At 41.6% G+C, this 18,779-nt stretch overlaps 1 protein-coding gene across 1 annotated transcript in view; it reads right to left on the reverse strand.

The window, feature by feature from the left end:
- Positions 1 to 5,422: 5,422 nt before the first annotated feature.
- LOC308322845 (uncharacterized protein) overlaps positions 5,423 to 18,779 on the reverse strand; it is a gene marked incomplete at its 3' end in the record, with an annotated part of 15,973 nt that continues 2,616 nt past the window's right edge. Inside the window, exons 2-6 of the mRNA XM_080774335.1 lie at positions 17,648 to 17,788; positions 17,103 to 17,240; positions 6,697 to 6,813; positions 5,999 to 6,136; positions 5,423 to 5,577 (exon numbers count right to left, since the gene is read on the reverse strand). Of these exons, the coding sequence (XP_080630461.1) occupies positions 5,423 to 5,577; positions 5,999 to 6,136; positions 6,697 to 6,813; positions 17,103 to 17,240; positions 17,648 to 17,788 (689 nt within the window). The remainder of the gene's footprint in view (positions 5,578 to 5,998; positions 6,137 to 6,696; positions 6,814 to 17,102; positions 17,241 to 17,647; positions 17,789 to 18,779) is intronic.

Raw genomic sequence — 18,779 nt, forward strand, 5'->3', positions numbered from 1 at the left:
TAACCTGTTTCATACGTAGGATATTTGAAGATAGGTGCATGGCTTAGCTGTTAGCGCGGCGGAAAGAATGACTCGTCTCTCCTAGTCCAGGGCGCTCTCTGTGGTTTTGAATGGATCGATATACTGGCGCTTCATTTCTGCTCCTCATCCATCTCTCCCGCAAAATATGAACGCTTTTTGGTCGTGGGTTTCAGAGTAAAAGCGACCAGACATGGCTGCTTTTACTCTGGCACCCCAGAGCTCCTATTTTGAAGAACTTCTGGCACTAATTGTGTTAATGCATAAGACTTGTTAAATTCTGAGAAATGTGGACACACACTGATGCTAATATTGTACTACCAGTAACCTATGAGCTGGAGGGAATAATGCAACCTAAAATGTAGAATAGAAAATAAGATCCATACACAAGATGAAAATTAAAGTCCATCACAAGGAACTATTAATGTGTATTTTATTCAGGCATGTTGATGTTGTCAGATTATACAATTGCAAATCCTCTGCTTTTGCATCATTGTCATCCTGGATTAGATTGACTGTTTTAAACAAAAGGCTTTTTGCCTGTATGAGTCTTCATGTGTCGTTTTAGATTTTGGTTGGTAACACAGCCTTTACCACATACTGTACAAGAAATTGGCCTTTCACCTGTATGAGTCACCATGTGTGTTTTTAGATTAGTTGGGTGAGTAAAGCCTTTACCACATACTGTACAGGAGAAGGGCTTCTCGCCTGTATGAGTCATCATGTGTGTTTTTAGATTAGTTGCCTGAGTAAAGCCTGTACCACATACTGTACAGGAGAAGGGCTTCTCGCCTGTATGAGTCATCATGTGTGTTTTTAGATTACTTTTGCTAACATAGCCTTTACCACATACTGTACAAGAAAATGGCTTTTTGCCTGTATGAGTCTTCATGTGTCGTTTTAGATTTTGGTTGGTAACACAGCCTTTACCACATACTGTACAAGAAAATGGCTTTTTGCCTGTATGAGTAATCATGTGTGTTTTTAGAGAACTCGCCCGAGAAAAACCTGTAGCACAAACCTTACAAGAGAAGGGCTTTTCGCCTGTATGAATCATCATGTGTGATTTTAAATTCCCCTTTAGATTAAACATTTTGCCACACTCTGTACAATTGAAAAATGTCTTCCGTGTGTGACTCCTCATGGATTCAGTTTGTTTTGATGATTCCAGGTCCTGGGACAGCTCGTGCTGTCTTCCCACATTTTGTGTGTTTTGTGATATCAGTGTGTTTAAAGCTGACTGATCTCCCATAGTCTCCTCCCACTCATCACTGTCTTCAGTGTCATATTCAGAACAGTGTGAAGAGAGCAGCTGGTTGTCACTAGTTGGTTGTGATGTTCCACAGTCCTCTACATCAGCTTGTGCTTTCATGTGTACAGTTGAGGTGCCGGCTACAGGCTCTGTGTCTCTGTTTTCATTATCATCATCACTTTTCACTGCTAGTAATGTCAACGCTGATCCACCAGCCTCTTCTGGTCTTTGAAGTAGCTCCACTTGTTCATCTTTAATCTCTGGACCTTGTGGTTCCTCCTGGACCAGACTGGAGCTCTTCTCTTCAGGTGGAACCTCCTCTTTACACACAGGGACGTGCAGAAAGTCTACAAAAAAAAAATACAATGTGTTACGACCCATATGGTCTAGGAGCAAAGGCCCTGCAAAGTATTCAAATAGGATAACTAGATTAGCTTTTAGAGCGGCTATTTTTGGTGCAAAGGATACATTTGGCTTTACACTTCAGGCATTTATATTTTGCCTTACGGTGGCGTTGCTCGCTGAAAGTATCTGACCTACAAGCAAGCTCACAGTGCGTTGTGATGAGACACGCTGTGGACTATATATTTCGTCAGAACATGACTGTCGTTTGAGGTAATGCAACAAAGCAAATCTATCGATTTTAACAGATCTATCATTTACACTTAAACGCCTTGTTTTGAATGATGTTGACATGGTGCTGCACTAGTATAGCCTTTGCGTTATTGATGGCGGCTAGAAATGTGTGTTATCTTGCATGACTTTGATGTTTCAAAAAACCCCTGCTTGCTAAATTATGACTGAGGATTTCACACCTGATTGTGTTCCTTAAAGTAGACTACCACACCCAGAGTGAGCATGTTTTTTGGGGGCTTGCGTTCTTGTATTCTTGTTATCAGACCCTACAAACCCTCCCGCGTGCTCAGATCAGCCAATGCAGGGAAGCTGGAAGCACATTCACTAAAAACGCCGGGACAACGCTCCACACGTCCCAAACTCTTCTCCCTTCTGGCTCCAAAACTATGGAATGGGCCTGGGTTGGGTTAGTGGTCCAGGCACATTGGCTGGTAATCCAGCATGACAGTGTGTCCGCGAGTTTGAGTATCGATTCCGACAAACTTTACTGTGAGTCTTCTCTGCCCACTGAGACTCATTATGGTCTACTGTATAACATTTTAAAAGAACAATGCCGAATTTATTTTAAAGGTTACTTCCCGTATGTTAACCAGTTCCATAGTTTGAACACAAGGCTAGTGTAGCTGATCTTAAACCACCAAACCTGAGACATAGGGTAGGTAGAAGCTCATTTAAATATACAGGGGTGGAGGATTGGAACAAAATCCCAAGGGAAATTAAATTTGCCCAGTCTTTGAACATTTTTAAAAATATGTTGAACTAGAACTGCACTCTGCCGAGTGCATACTTGCTTGTTGCACACTAGTAGGCCATAAATGGCCTACTAGTGCGCAAGCAGAGCGCGCAAGTACTTTCGACCGCTGGAAACTATCACATCTCAGTATCTCTGTGAAGGAACGTTTGAAATGTATAATCATTACGTGTAACTATTTGCTACCTAACTATTTTTTTACAGAAAAATGAATCATTGATATGTGATGAAAAAAATAAGGTATATAAACTGAATTAAAATATATTATACAGTATAATTATTTTATTACTTATTGTAAATTGTCAATTGTTTTAAATGTATTTCATTTTGTACTATAGTGATATTAATACTAAATCATGATCAGAGTAATATGTGTCTCTAACTTCAATTTCTGTAATAATACTTTCAAATTTGTTGAAATATACATGATCTAAAATACTTCCGAAATCTGTAGTTGGATTTGTTAACCAGATACCACATTACGTCATCGTTGAGAGCTGGGACCAGAGTACATGGTGTGTATTACCGTGGGCTCTCATACAGAGTATGTAGTTGTAATTTGATTAGCAGTATACTGTGGTTACTTGGTTCCAAAAAGTGACAGCCAAGTTTTTTTCAACGGTAAGTCTGTGCCTGGTTTGCTGGGACCAGTTACCACATTACGTCATCGTTGAGAGCTGGGACCAGAGTACATGGTGTGTATATGTATGACTAGCTCTCAGTGATGACGTAAGAGAAATGGTCATCTGTGTAATCTGGTCCCACCAGATACCACATTACGTCATCGTTGAGAGCTGGGACCAGAGTACACGGTGTGTATATGTATGACTAGCTCTCAGTGATGACGTAAGAGATATGGTCATCTGTGTAGTCTGGTCCCAGCAGACCAGGCACAGATTTACAAATTACAAATCACATTACAACTACATACAGAGTATGTAGTTGTAATTTGATTAGCAGTATACTGTGGTTACTTGGTTCCAAAAAGTGAAGCCAAGTTTTTTTCAACCGTAAGTCTGTGCCTGGTTTGCTGGGACCAGTTACAACATTACGTCATCGTTGAGAACTGGGACCAGAGTACATGGTGTGTATATGTATGACTAGCTCTCAGTGATGACGTAAGAGATATGGTCATCTGTGTAGTCTGGTCCCAGCAGACCAGGCACAGATTTACAAATTACAAATCACATTACAACTACATACAGAGTATGTAGTTGTAATTTGATTAGCAGTATACTGTGGTTACTTGGTTCCAAAAAGTGAAGCCAAGTTTTTTTCAACCGTAAGTCTGTGCCTGGTTTGCTGGGACCAGTTACAACATTACGTCATCCTTGAGAGAGTACATGGTGTGTATATGACGTAATGTTGTAACTTGTAACTAGTCCCAGCAAACCAGGCACAGACTTACGGTTGAAGAAAACTTGGCTTCACTTCGAAGAGACCAAGCGAAATGATTACTTGCGCGCTCTGCTTGCGCAAGTAAAAAGTGGCGGATGGGCAAGTTAGTATAGTGCTGTATTTATCTATTTACTTGCGCAAGCAGAGCGCGCAAGTAATAGTTTCGCCAGGCTCGTATGCACCGTCCCAGCCAACCCGCCAAATTGTGCCTGATTTGCTGGGACCATATTACATGGTGTGTATATGTATATCTAGCTCTCAATGATGATGTAAGAAATATGTGCACCACTGCGTATCAGGCACAGTTTGCTGGGACGGTGCATACGCATCAAAAGTGGTGGGTTGGCTGGGACTGCGTACGGCGCAAAGTAACCACAGTATACCGCTAATCAACTTACAAATTACCTATACACATTTTATATATGTATAGCTCTCAATGATGACGTAAGAAATATGTGGATTAAAGGACCAAATGCCAGAGTGTAATTGGTTTTCGATGGCGACGTAATGACGATATGTTTTAGTCTTAGGAGGCACTGATTGACATAAACGTCACCATCCAAAGTCGTCACTTACGTATTCATTACAACATTATGTTTCTGAAGTGTATACAAATATTTACCATTGTTTCATTCTGGCACCACTGCCGTATCAGGCGCAAGTAGTCATTACTGAGAATTGACAGTTTGTAGCACTTGAGCACTAGTAGGCCATTTATGACCTACTAGTGTGCAACAAGCAAGTATGCACTCGACAGAGTGCAGTTCTATTTATATCTATTTATTGTCTTTTGTTTAATTGATCTATGATGGCCGGTTGTAAATGTCATTAGTATTGAAATGTTAGTACACATGTTCTTCTTATCATATGCTGTAACTATTTATTTATTTTGGATCACAATGGAAATAAGTCCTCAGACTTTTTGTGCAATCCTGATGGTTCTGTACTGCTATGAATTGTATCATGAATATATCAAATAAATCAAATCAAATCTCCCTTCCCGTTCCCTGTCTAACTACTGTAAATCTATCAATAAAGGCAGAAAAGCCCCAAATATATCTAAAAAGAAAAACTATGGAATGCACATCCCATTGCAATCAGAACTGCAGATCTTCCGCAGTAACCTGAAAACCCACCACTTCAGACTCCATCTTAGTCTATAGCACTGTCTGTAGCCTTAGCACTTGCCCTAGCCTCTGCAAAGGCTCAACTTACATAACTTAGATCACATTTTTATGTATTTGATGTATTACCATGTTTTGTTCTTGGTTACTGTAAATCACTCTGGATTAAGAGTGTCTGCTAAATTCCTAAATTGTAAATTGTATTAAACTTTACTACAGGTTTAAACCATAGTAAATAAAACACTACATACCCATCTTGTACAATTTTACTACAGGTTGCATCCAGGTTGTACTAAACAGTCCATTTCTCTGGTCCATCTCTGGCTGTTCCTCTGACAACGTTGAATGTCTTTTGGAGGCCATCTCTCTAGATACTGTAGACCTCTCCCTGTGGTGCTCTGTGGAAATCACCAGAAGACCTTTCATTATACTACATATTCAAATCAACTTTAACATGTCTAGTTTAGTATAAAGGAGTCACTAGTTGTTCAAGTGCTAATATAATTGACCCCATCCTGATGTGAACATCAGGTGAAAATAAATTGTATAATGTTTTTTTTGTTCAAAGGGAAAGAAAAGTAAAAAAGTAACACAAATAGCCAATCTACAAGCTGCTCAAAACGTGTGGCATAGTGAGTTTGTAAAACATGGCATAATCTTGGACATAGTTTGAATGCTGATTAATCGTGATTAATACATTTTTAAACTGAGATGCATCTGACTAAAATGTTTAATCGCTTGACAGCCCTACTCAAAAAGTATTTATTTAAGCAGTATTTGTTTTGTCTATTTGAAAAATGTCAACAGTCCTTGACCCACCAGCCTCTTCTGGTCTTTGATGTAGCTCCTCTTGTTCCTCTTTAATCTGTGGAGGTTGTGGTTCCTCCTGGACCTGACTGGAGCTCCTCTCCTCTTCAGGTGGCACCTCCTCTTCACACACAGGGACGTGCAGAAAGTCTATGAAAAAATACAAAGAGACTCTATCCATACAAGGTTTGAATCTTGTACCTCAATGCAGAGTAGTGGCTGGAAAAAGTATCAACAGATACATTTTTGGCCACATTTTCCAAAATTGAACATTGATGGTGCGCTGACTGAAGATGTGAGACGAGTTGAATGTTAGGTCTTCTCTAGCAGGTTAGTTGTGAACTATGGAATCGCGCATTTCCATGCTGTCACCAAGGCAGATATGTTGAACTGACCCACCATTCCAAAGCGCCAGCGCTCACCCAGCAGTCTGCTGTCACCCAGGCGGATGTGTGCACGCAACCTGATGTCGCTTCTCGCCCTCAGGCGTCTTACTGGTACTGAAGTAGAATTAACTGCAAAGCTTATGTGAAGCCATTATTACTTTTACAGCCGAACTGTCGTCCCATTCATAATACATTTTGATCAAAGCAGGGGTCAATGCATCAACGCATTCACATTAGGCTAAAATTGATAACTGATTCATACACTCTCAGTACCGACCCACTTTCACCAATAAAACAAATAAAGACAGAGTGATTTAAACTTACTATGATCCAGGTGGTCTTCAGGTTCCTGTTTAAGGTGGTCTTCAGGTCCCTGTTTAATATAAAAAGTCGTGGCTGCAGAACTGATCGTCACCTGCAGACTGGACTCCACACACTGGTCTGGAATGAAGGAATACAATAAATACTACTAAGGACTATGATGTGACATTAGTAACAACTTTAATAATAAGGTTGTTCATGTGTTATAAACTGAACCAGACTAAATTGATATACATTATGAACCAGAATGTTTTAAGTTTTATTTTGTTAAATACAAATCAGACCCGTCTGAACCGAGTGGCGCTGTACTGGACTCGTGCTGTAGTACTGTACTGTGTGTGTGTGTTCTATTCTGTTTTCTTAGATTTCCATGATCCATTCGTCACATTGCCTCATAATGTTATGATTTATGCTCTCAGTGAAATCCAGCTGCCACAACTGTACATAGATATAGTAACGAATGTCTATGAAAAATCCTACATCCAGGTTATATGTGGGAATACTGATCCAATCAAGCTTGGTATAGGTATTAAAACAGGGTGTCCCTGGAGTGCGGTGAATTATATCCTTGCAATTAATCGCTGGCTCAAATGGATGTGCCATTGCGCACCTGAAGGAATAAGATCACCAAAACCAGTCCAGGGGTACGCTGATGATGTGCATATTGCGTCACATCAAGATAACGTAATTCTAGCTATGCTCTCCCGTACTGAGGAGTTTCTGCTGTGGTCCAGGTTGGAGGCTAAACAAACCAAATGTGCTGCGTTTTATGAAAGGCGCAGCGGTGGTAATCAGTGGTACAAATCTAAAACCGACAAGCCCCCATCCTTTTCACTAATGCAAAAACCCATCAGAGTGTATTCAAGACATGAAACGTATCAATACCTGGGGCATAAATTTAATGTTGCAGGCGACTGGGAAGAGCAAGTCAGAGAACTGTATGATGACTACTCTGACAGACTGGACTTGATCGACTCCTCCCCCCTCCCTATCCGAATGAAATTGCAGGCAATCAGAGAATTGGCACTCGCCAAAATTTAACATATTTTCCAAAATACATTTGCCACAGAACACCCTTACAGAACTGAATAACAAGGCAGTGCGCTTGGTGAGGGGCTGGTTCTATCTCAATACTCACTCCAACCGTGCCATACTGTTTCAGCCCATCAGAGATGGTGGTCTGGGTGTACCGAATATTGAATGGGTTTACACCGCCACCAGAACCAGTCACCTTATAAATATGCTCAACAGCGACGACCCCACGGTCAGGGAAATGGCTTGTGAGTCACTCATTCAACACATGCAGCGACGTAAAATACCACCCGCGCTGGAGAATGAGACGCAGTTCCTTGGATTCAAGACTAAGGCGAAATGGTAAATTGGACATTAAAGCCGCTGGATTCGGTGTGCGGTCCGACTGGATGGATCTTAATGATCTATGCCAGCGATCAGGATTACAGTTAAAGTGGGTGGCGCCTGATACAACAACTGCTGCACTCAACAACAGCATCATCATACTGTAGATCCGCGTGTCCGTGCATGTGCGACCTACGAGCAGGACGGTGCGCACCATGAACTGTCAATCAAATCCGCGACCGCAAGAGCCACCATTCTAGGAATGAAGCGAACAGAAAGTGCACAACACTGGACCAGTCTGAGGCTGCAGGGAAAACTGGCTCTTCTTCCCTTTGCAAACCACTCATTATCACACTCTGTACTGTCAAATAACACCATAGGTGAGGACATTCTCATTTTCACTATTAAAGCCTGTTTACAGCCGACCAAGTTCAACTTGGCAACCTGGTACCCATCAGCACACGACCCACACTGCATCCTACATCCAGTACCACATGACAAAGAAACACTCGCACACATCTTAAATGGTTGCAGCCACTATAAAAGACATGACCGTCTGGTGGACCTGGTCTCAGACAAGATCAGAGGAGTACAGGACAGGACAACAAGAATGTATAAACACAGCACTGTAAAAATAGACTGGTTTGATCACAATGACATGCATGTCAATTCACTACAAAATATTCCAACTACCCCAGATATTGTGTTCATCAATTAAATTAGAAAAACTGTCACTATATTTGAAATAGGCTGCCCATTTGATTTGTATATGGACACTTGTTTTACATCCAAACTTATGAAATATCAGCTTCTGGTGGAACGTATTATGGCCTTGGGATATAACGGTCAACTTATTGTCCTTGTATTTGGAAGTCTGGGCCATGTCCATAAACTTGTGCTCAGGGGTCTGCAATTGGGTGGATTGCTAAAAACAAATGCAAAAAACCTGGCTAAATACTGTTCTGTCTCAGCTACTATGGGCAGTCTAGTCTGTCTGTCTGGAGAAGGCGTTCATTTATCCCTAGGTGGCTTAAAAAACCCAAAACAAACATCCTGTCTAGTAGTGTCAAGTAATAGTATGTCAATGTGCTATATATATATATATATATATATATATATATATATTTATTTTTTCTTCTTTTCCCTGTGTGTTAAGCATGTGCAGCAGCTATATACAGAGTTGGGTGTAACGAGTAACGGAAAATATCGTTACTGTAACGACACTACTTTGGTCGGTAGCGAGTAATATAACGACACTACTCCTCCAAAATTAATAATCACACTACAGTTACTGGTCGCTTTAGCGCTGCCGTTACTCGCTACTTGCGTCATGTGGCTGCTTTCAGCAGTGTTGCTTTAGAGAATAATGCACACAACGGAGATGAGTTGAACATGAACACTAATGGTGCGCTGGCAACGCAGTACGCAGTACGGACTAGAACATGTCAAACCGGTGTCAGATCATCAGCAGCACAGCATTTTTCGTTACTGTCGTGGACTCGTAGGGTGGCCAGACGTCCGGTTTTAGACCCACCTTTCCTCCTCCCAACTCAACCTCTGGCCGGACACATCATTGTCCGTTTTTTTGTGATATAGCCTACAGTGCTTGTGTCATAACTGTCATTTAAGTCGTCTCTGTATTAAAATCTCCGTAGCACTTTTCCACTGCACAGAAAGCTCCCAGTCTCCCCACTGTCACAGAGACAGAGCAGGCGTTGGGGTGTTGCCATGTCCGCTTATTACAAGCGACTTTGGGCTTGTTTTATGATAGCCCAGTCAGGCTTCTTTTGGGCTGTTTTCATAGACATGGCTGCTTGTTTCTCTTATAAAACCTGGCAACACTGCCAATGGGAGGGTCCGTTTGTTTGTTGTAGAACGTGTGCTCTCACAATCACTAGTTAGTTAATGTAGAGATAAATAAACCAAATATGCCGAAATGAAAAACTACATTTAATGAGCAATGGAGCAGGGGACTCCACATCATAAAGAAAGGGATCCTAAAGCACTGTGAACATAATTATAGTCTACTGATTTATCTCAGTCTCATTATTTTATTTGAATATATTGTTGGGAAAGTTAATATTTGCCTAGAACCACGTGGTACAGTGGTTTTCAACCATTTTCATATCAAGGTCCAGTATGTATTCTGCATTTTAGCCATGGACCACCATTTGATGAGATTTGGCCTCACAGACCCCAAACTAAATATTATATTGTTGTGTGGCAGTTCAGTGCAAATTATTTGACAATGCATCTCAGGCGATTTTATGGAGTAACGCAAAAGTAATGTAACGAGTAATGTAACTAGTTACTTTCTCCAGGGAGTAATAAAGTAATGTAAGGCATTACTTTTTTCAAAAGTAATATGTAATATGTAGTGCCTTACTTTTATGAGTAACGGACCCCAACTCTGGCTATATATGGTTGGACCATATAATGTATAACCTAATTCTGATCAGTGTTTGGGTCTATTGTATTACGCCTCTTTTGCAGATCCAAATAAAATAATTCAAATGTGTCTGTGTTATGCTGCGCAACAGTGACACTTTCGGAGGTCACATTCACACCTAATACTTCGGTAGACTCGATGCAAATGGTCGGAGAAGTTGGGATTTGTGCATATTTAATTTGCTGCGGTTTTCCTTCACACTGTACTGTCATCCACAGCAATTGGTAGCGCAGCTAGGGAACTTCATCAATGTGTTCCATTCATAAACTACACAGTGAAATCTATGTTGTTAAAATAATACTTAGGACGTAAAATTAGGGTAACGGGTAGGGCTGACCTTCGATCACGTATTTGATGATCGATCATGATTGATACATTTGTTTCGAACGTCAACGCTTCAAAACCCAACGGGGGGGTTAAGGCTTTTTACAAAAGTTGTGGGGCATCTTAGGCCGCAGTCACACCTTTGAGACAGCCGTCTTATGGTTGTCTGATCAAAAGCATCAGACAAGACAGCTCCCAATGCATTTCTAATGGGAGTCACGTGGTTTCATCAGACAAACGTGTTTCATGGGGGGGGGGGGGGCAAGACACAAGACACAAAACATTCACGCAACATTCTGTAGTCCACAAGCTGAAGAACAAGGCGGCACCAGACACAAGACAAAAAGGGTTGGGTTTACCCGCCAACCAATAGGAGAGAAGGTCCGTTTGTTACGCTGCACTGGGCGGTCTTTTCACACTCTGAGTCTGTTGTTTTTTTTCTGCATAGTGCAGACACGGAAGAGGAAAGCCTATGCACTTTCGTATTAATTTAAGTAAAGTAGTTTGGTCTGTTCCAGTAAGCAATTCAACAGGAAAATATAATCCCTGCCCGTCGTGGCCGAACAGAAAATTAAAACAAACGTTATAATTCAAGGTGCATGCATTTTCACTCCTAATGCTTACCGGTATATGATTCTGCCCTGTGTTATGATCAAATGTACTAGATATTTATCGTGTACACACGCACACCCTGCATTGACAGAATGGACCGGAGCTACTTATAAACTGAAAAAGTCGCTTGTTTAACGTGCCACGGCTGTGACAGCTAGCAGCTGCAGCTGTCAAACTAGCAACAGGCTAGCTGTAAAACTAGCAACAGGCCAGGGCTGACAGTCCGAATGTCGGCAATCCAGTTAAAAAGCACATCAGTAAAACTGTGTATCCGAACCTTAAAATCCATATGCTGTCTGCAGTGGTTAAAAAACAGGGCTTAAAAAGAGCTTAAAAAGACGGAGCTTCGTCATTGAGCTGCTGCTGTGTTTCAGGGTTCAGCTGCTTAACGTTCGGTGTGCATCGTTCATCGCTGAAACTACGCGACTATATTAAAATGTCAAATACTGTCTCAGCAGAAATTTTGATTCATATGATTCATATGATTCAAAATCATATGATTTGGTTGTTAAAATAAAATAAAACTGTTAATATGAATGAACATGTTTTCAGTTCGCATGGGCAGTGCGCATTGGACTGGAGATTATGAAAGAGTCGTAGCCATGACTTATATTTCTGAAAATGCTACTGCTCGCAAACAATCATTTTGGGCATGAAATGTTATGATTCCCCCCCTTTTTTTTCTCTCATTTTTTTTAATAACATCGAGGTGTCCACTGGCATCTGTCGTCTCCTCTCCTGAAGTAACGCTGAACGGTCTGACTGCAGATAGGAGAGAGCCGTGCGCCCAGGTGCCCCATGGCTAACAGCCTGAAATGTAGCAATAAAGTCGTGTGTTGTGGTAAAATGGATGCGCTTTATTAAAAATAATGGAGTCGTTGCTAAGCTCTCTCTGGCGCGTCTCCCTTTCCCTCTTTCTCCTCGCCACCAACATCGCCAGGACAAGAGCCCTCTTTCTCCTCCAAAAAAACATTTTGTCACCACAAACACGTTGACACAACCAACAAGCTACTAGCTACTGTGTCCCGCGGCTAACAGCGTAAGGACAACAACAGGCAACACGAACACGTGGATCTGTTTCCGCATGTCCTCGTACCGCCCACGCACCGCCCAGATTACGCAAAGCATTGTGGTCAATTGATGCGACAAACGACAAGACAGATGAAACCATAAAACATTGATAAGACGGCTGTCTCAAAGGTGTGACTGCGGCCTTATAAACTGGGTGGGGGGGGGGGGCGAGACGAGACGAGCAGTGACGCTGACGCACAATGAATTTGGGCTTAAAATAAAACAGCGATATAGCTGCAGAAGATAGAGAGGAGCGCATATTGGATTGGTCTTTTATTTAACAATTAAACAGCACCTGAAACAGGCATTACCTCTCCATCAAATAAAAATATATATAATCCAAACTCCTCTGTCAATTGTAAACGAACGGTAACATGAATGAACTCTTCAAGACACTTGTCAGAAATAAAATCAACCACGGTTGATTTGATTGATCATAAAGTTAATGTGACTGTGAGTGTGTGTGTATGGGAAAAATATATATAAACTTCAGATTATAGATCACTTGGAATTATAACAATCTGTTGAGTATTGCCTGAATAATGCCACTAGTGAAATCCCATTTTAGTCATGCTGCATGCGCTGTTGGTCGATGAATAGAATAATTATAATCCAAGGTTTGTCAATCATATTATGGTTTATGGTTGAAAGTAAACCATAATAAGTAAACTTTAAGAAGAGATCTGCAGTCATTGTGCTGCAGACTGCAGTGCAGAGTGCATGAGAGCAGCTCCGCTTGCTAATTGAGTTGACATTTGCACAACTTCACTGCATGGCATTACAGTAATTAGTTATTTGCCAGCACCTGCTCCAATATAGGCCTAAATCAAACTTTATTTATATAGCACATTTAAAACAATAAAAGCTGACCAAAGTGCTGTAGGCCTACAGGCTGAAACAAGTGGAACATCACCATCGGCGCACAAAAAAAAGCATAATTAAAAGAAAAAAACACAGGCAAATAATATAGGCTACATAATTACAATAATATGATCAGGTGCAATTAAATGCCAAAGAGAAAAGGTGTTTTGGTCTGGGTCTGTAGGAGCTGCTCTGCTGTATGGGAGTTCACAGTGATGGAACAGGTCAGTCTTCAGACAAGAAAAAAAAAAAGATATCGCTGGCAACGGCAAAATCAATTCTCTGCATCGCCAAAATAAATCTATAGGCCTAGTTTCATTTGTGCCATTATACTCAGCCAATATGCACAACGCAGCGCATGATATTGCAGATCTTTGAATTTTCGGTGCGCGCACTGAGCGCACTCACCATGTGAATCCAAGCAGGTCCTCACAAGTATAATGTACACCGCCAGGCTCCACAAGGTTCTCAGCGCAATGGCGGCGGCGCATCGATAAAAGTTGGGATTTTATAGTGGCATTATTCAGGCAATACTCAACAGATTGTTATAATTCCAAGTGATCTATAATCTGTGAAGTTTATATTTTCATTTGGGTGTAATTAATGTTTTTATATGACTTATCAAACATGGTAGCCTATATTTAATGTCCACTGAGCTGTGGTGCGCTTGCCTACACTCTCAATTAGGGATTTTCCCAGCGGTCATTTTCACTCTCGTGTAGCCTACAACCTTTATTCAAATAGGGTATTTTAAAATGTAACCACACTTTCGATTTATTTTTCCTGGCTCCTGGGACTGCAGCTGCACTTGTTCAGTTGACTTCCTTGTTGTTAACGCGGGGGAAAGAGGAGGCGTTGCGAGGTGCTGCGAGGCGCAAGCATGGCTCGCGGACCAAATGGGGACGTCTCGTGGACCAAAAGCGGACGCTTTTCTTTTAATGACTATTCGATTCAAAATTTTAAAATCGATTCCCGTGCGTATCGATTGAACGTCGATTTATCGTTTTTTTTGGGTCAGCCCTAGTAACGGGTGTCAGGGACTAGACGTCTCTCTCACTCTTGTGTGCACACGCGCATGTGTGCGTGCGTGTGTGTGTGTGTGTGTGCATGCACTGCTCTTTTGGGCATGTGGAGGCACAGCGCAGACATCAGCACAAAATGTATCCGACCTACGTTTACAAGTTTATCGACATGCAGAAAGTTCCCACTAGCTCCCCACACAGTGACAGCACTGCAGTGACAACACTCCATGTTTACGCAAAGACGGACTAAATATTATGTACACTACAGTGTTTGTGTTTCCTTAAGCAATTGATTAATATACTCGTCCTCATATTTCAATGAGGGCTTCAGTCTCCTACTCTCCTTATTTGCCCACGTCTATGAGGTTAAACGGGACATCTTTGCGCTCGCGTTGCGAGGTGCTGCGAGGCGCAAGCATGGCTCGCGGACCAAATGGGGACGTCTCGTGGATTAAAAGCGGACGCTTTTCTTTTATTGACTATTCGATTCAAAATTTTAAAATCGATTCCCGTGCGTATCGATTGAACGTCGATTAATCGATTTTTTGGGGTCAGCCCTAGTAACGGGTGTCGGGGACTAGACGTCTCTCTCACTCTTGTGTGCACACGCGCATGTGTGTGTGCGTGTGTGTGTGTGTGTGTGTGCATGCACTGTTCTTTTGGGCATGTGGAGGCACAGCGCAGACATCAGCACAAAATGTATCCGACCTACGTTTACAAGTTTATCGACATGCAGAAAGTTCCCACTAGCTCCCCACACAGTGACAGCACTGCAGTGACAACACTCCATGTTTACGCAAAGACGGACTAAATATTATGTACACTACAGTGTTTGTGTTTCCTTAAGCAATTGATTAATATACTCGTCCTCATATTTCAATGAGGGCTTCAGTCTCCTACTCTCCTTATTTGCCCACGTCTATGAGGTTAAACGGGACATCTTTGCGCTGCGTAAAATGAATACCCCTTCTCCATCTCCAACTGTGTTTAGCTTAATTTCCTTTATTTGCTGCGGATTGCATTCCCACCTGCACCGAAACTAAATCAAATGCGATTAACTAAGCGAAACCCCTCGCCAAACGAAACGCACTTTCCGACAATGTGCAGCAGATTCATTTTAATCGCAGTAAAGCTTTCTGGTGTGAAGGCGACCAGAGACAGACACAGCCAGGAAGTCAGGGACACACATTGCTGTGCCTTGGAGTGGCTGCACCACTTAACCAATTAGCTGCTCGTGGCGGAACGTTCCGTCAGAAGGAATCCAACTAGCAACTGCTTCTGGGGTAATGTTCCGTCTGATAAGCTTTATTATTGATATCAAACCGGATCGCTGATTTTTTTTTTTTTAATTCTTTTTTTGACTTGGCCTTTCTTTCTTTAGCGATCCTAGACCAGGTTGCGCAACCACGCTGCCGTCCACAGGCGGACTAAAAAGCTGAATAACTCGAAATCTACTGAGCTCTCCGTGGTTTGGATAAAACGGTCTTTACTGATTATCCAGTGGTCTAGATGGAAACATTGGCGCTTTCTAGAGCAAGGATGGCTTCATTTTAGCTCGCTAGCATTGACGCTATTTATTTAGCATTAAACATGGACGCCCAAAACAGGATGTGGGTCCAGCGTGTGCTGCATTGAAATGGCAGTCTGAGGTTGGCTCTGCGTCCAGCAGGTGGCAGTATAAGTGAAACACTTACCACGCCATTGCCATAGATCTCCGTCAATGAAAGTCTTATTAATCAATGCTTACCTCAATTCCATTGCCATAGATCAATGGCAAATTGTGCTTTTATAGCGCTTTCAATTAATCAAGTCATAATGCTACTCACGTTAGCATTGGGTTGCTAGTTGTTTTTGTCATAACACTGGGTCGCCCATCTTGGATCGTCGTCACCATAAACACCCATTCTATCTCTGTTTCTTTCAATCGCCTGTATCTACTTTTCCTTGTCCCAGATGGCATTTTTGGTCAAAACAAGGTTTATTCCACGGCACAGAGCCGACGATGGGAAGCATTCCACTGCACTGGGTTAGCTCCGTTTGATATACAAGACCTGACCACGCATCGTCTAACTTCCTCGTATATGATCAACACTGGAAGTTTGGAAATGTGGCATTTCAAGATAAGAACTGAACATGGAAAAATGCTGGGGTGAATTATATAATTTGTCAATGCATGCTAGCACTGTAAGTGTTACGACAGGCTGTCAGGCTGCTGAATGAACAACCTGCCCCCCCCCCCCCCCCCTCCCCGACCATCCTCTATAGTATTATACAGTCAGTGTACTGTACTATGCATTGAACTTTGGACTTTGCATTGCTGAACTGCACTATTACGTTGCACTAGCACTATTGCACTTTGGGAATTATTTATTACAGTGTGTTTATTTGTATGCAAGCAATGACCATAAAGATCTATCCGTCTATAAAGCTACACTAAGTATGTAAACATCAGGTGAAAATTATATTGAAAAATAAGTCAAAAAGTAACACAAATACCCGTTGTACAAGCTGCTCAATGTGTGGTATCGTGAGCTTGTAAAACATGGCATAATCTTGGACATAGTTTGAATGCTGATTAATCGTGATTAATATATTGTTAAACTGAGATTAATCTGGTTAAAATGTTTAATCATTTGACAGCCCTAATCAAAATGTAAAAGTATTTCTTTAAGCAGTATTGTTTATTGCATATTTGAAAACAGTCATTGACCCACCAGCCTCTTCTGGTCTTTGAAGTAGCTCATCTTCTTCATCTTTAATCTGTGGAGGTTGTGCTTCCTCCTGGACCAGACTGCAGCTCCTCTCCACTTCAGATGGAACCTCCTCTTTACACACAGTAATGTGCAGAAAGTCTAGGAAAAAAGTGATTCTATAAAAGATTTGAATCTTGTACCTCAGTGCGGAGTAGTGGCTGGAAAAAGTATCAACAGATTACTCTATGGCCACATTTTCCTAAATTGAACTTTGATGATGGTGCCGTTTGTTTACATTGTAGCATTCGCATAGAAGATGTGAGACGAGCTGAATGTTAGGTCAGTGAGTTTTCTCCAGCAGGTTAGAAGTAGAATTAACTGCAAAGCTTCAGTGAACCTATTCATACTTTTACTGCTGAACCGTCGTCCCATTCATAATATGATCAATGTAGTCACATTGTTAATGCTAAAATCGATAACTGGGTCATATCGGTTCATCTTTACACCCTCAGTACCGACCCACTTTCACCAATAAAACAAATAAAGACTAACTAATTTAAACTTACTGAGATCAAGGTGGTCTTCAGGTTCCTGTTTAAGGTGGTCTTCAGGTTCCTGTTTAAGGTGGTCTTCAGCTTCCTGTTTAATAGAAACAGTCGTGGCTGGAGAACTGATCTTCACCTGCAGACAGGACTCCACACACTGGTCTGGAATAAAGGAATACAATAAATAATGCAATAAGGATTTGATGTGACATTAATAACAACTTTCATAAAAAAGGCTTCCGCTGTTCATGTGCAATGAATAACGACTATAATATATGTATTAAACTTCATAAACAGCATGACACTAAATTGATTTATATCATGAATCAGAATGTTTTTTGGTTTGTTTGTTTGTTTTTTAAATGAAAAATTAAAGAACAAAATGAAAGCAAGCGGTATTTATTCATTGCATATTTGAAACAGCAAATCAGTTTATTAACAGATAATTGATCCTGAAATACATAACACAAGTAGGTATAATATTGTTGCTGTGAGGTGGAAACCTCTTACGTCCAAAACTGTTACTTTTCAGAATTCGAGTAGAAAAAAATATGAGATCAAAAGCTTGTAGATCAGATATTTTGGTTACTTTTGGGTGAGACTGTAGAATGAGGAATTAGGACATTAATTTACAAAAAACATATAGGTTTCAATTATGTGTGAGAGAGAGAGAGAGAGAGAGAGAGAGAGGGAGCACATTTTCTGGCACCAGCGGCAGCCGTCCGACACCCTACCCCAGACCCTAACCTCACAGGGAAGACACAGCTGTTTCGGGTGCCACGGGTGAGTTTTAAACAGTGACGCTGACACCCAAACCCTAACCTCACAGGGAAGACTGTGATTTTTAACTGGCAGCGCATATCGGGAGCCGCGGCTGATATCGGCAGTTACGGCGTCGGCCACAAAATGAACCAACACTGCCGCGGAACTCCACTAATCCCCTTCCCGGGCAGGTGCTGCCCCTGCCAGTGCCGCGTCTGATTGCCGGTGTCGGAGAATGTACTCGCTCCTTCTGAATTATTGAGATACATCGTTTCTCTGCCTGGCAGCAATGATAAAAAAGTAAACTCAGCAGCTATAATAGAACAGTGAGAATCATCCGACTGTCTCAGGATTCACATGGAAACTGTGAGTTGCCTACACAGAACGGAGA

This window comes from Protomyctophum bolini, assembly GCF_963924005.1.
Source record: "Protomyctophum bolini genome assembly, chromosome: 10".
Classification (NCBI taxonomy): domain Eukaryota; kingdom Metazoa; phylum Chordata; class Actinopteri; order Myctophiformes; family Myctophidae; genus Protomyctophum; species Protomyctophum bolini.